A 3118-nucleotide genomic window follows, 5' to 3' on the forward strand; every position below is an offset into this window, starting at 1 on the left:
ACACACACACACACACACACACACACACACACACACACACCACATAAACACACACATTCACTTGATGAGATAGTCTTCTGCAGTATTTGCTGACCTAGTAGAATCGCTGCACTGCTTAACAAAGTTCCCAGTGGTTCCATTTGATCAATTTGTAAGTCACCATGTCTCACAGCATTTTGTCCATGGTGTGCGTGTGCGTGTGTGCGTGTGTGTGTGCGTGTGTGTGTGTGTGTGCTTGCAATACATGTGGTATTGTCCACTCCTAAGCTATGCATACACCAGCAAAAAAATCTAGCTCCCCCCACCACACTCTTCCTCCTTATTTCAACCTTCTCTCCAGGGAACCTATGTGTATTGTCACCAGGGAAGATGCTTTCTTATCAAGACACACGCATACGTACACTTATGCACATGGACACCTTTAATGGTTTATTAAGGTGAACAAAAAGGATAGCTTCGGAAGAGAGTTCTGGCAAAGGAATGAGGTTGACACATTGTGATCTTCCATGTTGGCTAACGTTCTAATAGAGAGCTAATGCTGTTAGAGAAAGCGTTCTCAGTATTAGGCTACAAAGAAATTTTGACCAAGCAAGACATTATACAAACACACTAACACTAGTACTAAAAAAATCTAAAATAAATCATTGCACAACAAGAGGCTTGGATCAAAACTTCCCAAATGTTTTTATTAAAAAACAAGTGCAAAGGTGCAAACAACACACGTCAGTAGTCTTGTCAATATAATGAATTTGGCCACAGTGCAACATACAAAATAATATCCAAAATCATCAGTATCGACACTGTATGGCAGGCAGGGGGAACACCTTTCAAACACACAAGGCGAAAAAAACACATGGGGACAACATTTAAAAACACATTAAAAAAACAGCACTGTTCTCATCAAGAACATCAGAAATGCCTCAATCAACACAGTTCTGAAGAGAAACTCCCACTTCTACCATTCAAATATAAAAAGCCTAAAGGATTACAAAGGAAGGTGACTTACTCGTTCTTTAATTTTTTGTGTTGTTGCATATTAATATGTTATAGTTTGTTTCATCTTATTTCTTTCTGAATGCGTGTATTTTTCAGTGGTACATGATCAGCATCGTCCACATCTACAACCGTTGGAGGAACTCCGAGATCCGTTGCTATGTCAACGGTCAACTGGTTTCATACGGTGATATGGCCTGGCACGTCAACACCAATGATGTAAGATATTGGCTTATTACAGAGGCATTGTGTTGTCATGTGTTGCATTTACATTTTTTTTCAACAAACAACACACTTCAGGACAAAGGTGGTGCAGAGTCAGTTATGAATATTGAGTTTATTTTTCAACTGCTTCTGGTTAATAAAAACTCTTAAACCAATTTGACGGATCTTTGCTAAAAACTAATTTCTTCAAATCACATGTTGAGAAGAAGTTTACTCCCAAATAAGAACTTCTGTATCAGCCTCAGAGTTCCGGTGTAGGTCTGGCTCGACACTTCCCTCATATTGTGATACTGGCAAACATTTGAGGTCTGCCCTCTGCATTTGTCAGCTGAGGGCAGAGTTGCCCTTGGGCCCCGTTCCAGCACAGCTCGTCCAAACTCCAACTTCCAACTTCTCCATTTAGCAGGGGACAGGTAGCCTGACCTCTCAGTAGCAGAAGAGCCTTCATTACACTTCTTCACGGTTGGCTCTTGACATTGCTGCAATTACCAGGGCTGGTGTTATTCTCTGTAACATATTCCTTGGCCTTGGGGTAGATATCTTAAAGTTCACGCAGCTCACCGAAAGACTTGTAAGAAAAAAAGAACATCTAGAACACAAGTGAAAGATCAGGTCTGAAAATGGGTTGATGCTATCAGGTTTGTATTGTCCTGAAGGCTGAAGATAAAACTTATTTCATCACCGTAAAGAAGCATAGGAGCAAAGATCTCATTGTGATAAAGGGTATCAGGAATGGAGTAGATGAAAGGCAGTGGACAGAAATAATGGTATAGCAGGTGATGGAAAAGTTGAAACAGAGCGATTAGAAACGTTCATCTGCTTTTTCACCATCCACTGTATTTATCACAGTGGAGATATCTTATGACCAGATTTTGAAAATTAGAAACATCTTGAGACATCTTCAAATGTAAAGATCAACAAACTTTAAACATTTCTTCTCTAAGGTGATGGTTAATGTGTCCTGAAACTGAAAAGCACACAATCTAGAAGAGAGAGTTATTGTTGGTGAACCTGTCATTTACAAATTCAAAAGAGCTAGATTTTGTTAATTTTTGAACGATTACGGTAATAAAAAATGACCTTCTTCCAAAATGACCCTAAATAGTGAATCATGTTAAATCATGTCAGCTCCTTGGGTTCCAAACGTCACTGCTCCGAATGATTATTTAAAATTTCTGATATGATAGCTAATGTTCTCTTGTGTCCTATTCTACCTTTTGTTTCAGAGCTATGACAAGTGTTTCCTGGGTTCATCAGAGACAGCGGATGCTAACAGAGTGTTTTGTGGTCAGCTGGGAGCCATTTACGTATTCAGTGAAGCTCTCAACCCAGCTCAAATCTTTGCCATTCACCAACTTGGCCCAGGATATAAGGTGAGACAATGCGCAAGTACTACCATATCACTCACCGTACTGTATATTCTCTGTACGCTTTACTGCGCATCAATGTCAGGCACCGTTTGGCAGGAAGAATATCCTGGCAACATGAGGATTTCATTGTCACTGTTACCTAATGCTGTCTTTCCCTGCTCATGTTGTCAGCTAGAAGTGGTTGAGGCCATCAATCATTCTTGGGCTGTCAATTACAGAAATAGCCGGTGTATTGGTGCCAGCGTGGCTTTGTATTTGGTAGGCTGAGGCTTAATTGTCATTCGGTCTTGCATTGCCAGACTTTCCTCTACATAACTGTGGAGGAGGGTCTGGCTAGTCCACAAAGCATTGCGTGATGAGAGAAAAATGTGTATTGGTTTCTTGGCATTTCTTTAAACCAATCACAATCGTCTTGGGCGCCGCTAAGCTCCGTACGGAGCTACGGTGCCGCTGCAAAATAGCCTCGGGAGGGAACTTGTTTTGGTGGAACATGTGAACATTCAGAAGTTGTTTTAGTCGTGCAACAGAAA

The 3118-nt window shown here is 40.8% G+C and overlaps 1 protein-coding gene across 21 annotated transcripts in view; it reads left to right on the forward strand.

Annotated features, from left to right (window-relative positions):
- Window positions 1-3118, forward strand: part of nbeaa (neurobeachin a) — a 92615-nt gene that overhangs the window by 36876 nt on the left and 52621 nt on the right. For all 21 annotated transcript variants that reach the window (XM_032532976.1, XM_032532974.1, XM_032532973.1 and 18 more), the window contains exons 7-8: window positions 1093-1212; window positions 2445-2591. In XM_032532976.1, the coding sequence (XP_032388867.1) occupies window positions 1093-1212; window positions 2445-2591 (267 nt within the window). The remainder of the gene's footprint in view (window positions 1-1092; window positions 1213-2444; window positions 2592-3118) is intronic.

The sequence above is a fragment of the Etheostoma spectabile genome, chromosome 13, assembly GCF_008692095.1.
Source record: "Etheostoma spectabile isolate EspeVRDwgs_2016 chromosome 13, UIUC_Espe_1.0, whole genome shotgun sequence".
Taxonomy (NCBI): Eukaryota; Metazoa; Chordata; class Actinopteri; order Perciformes; family Percidae; genus Etheostoma; species Etheostoma spectabile.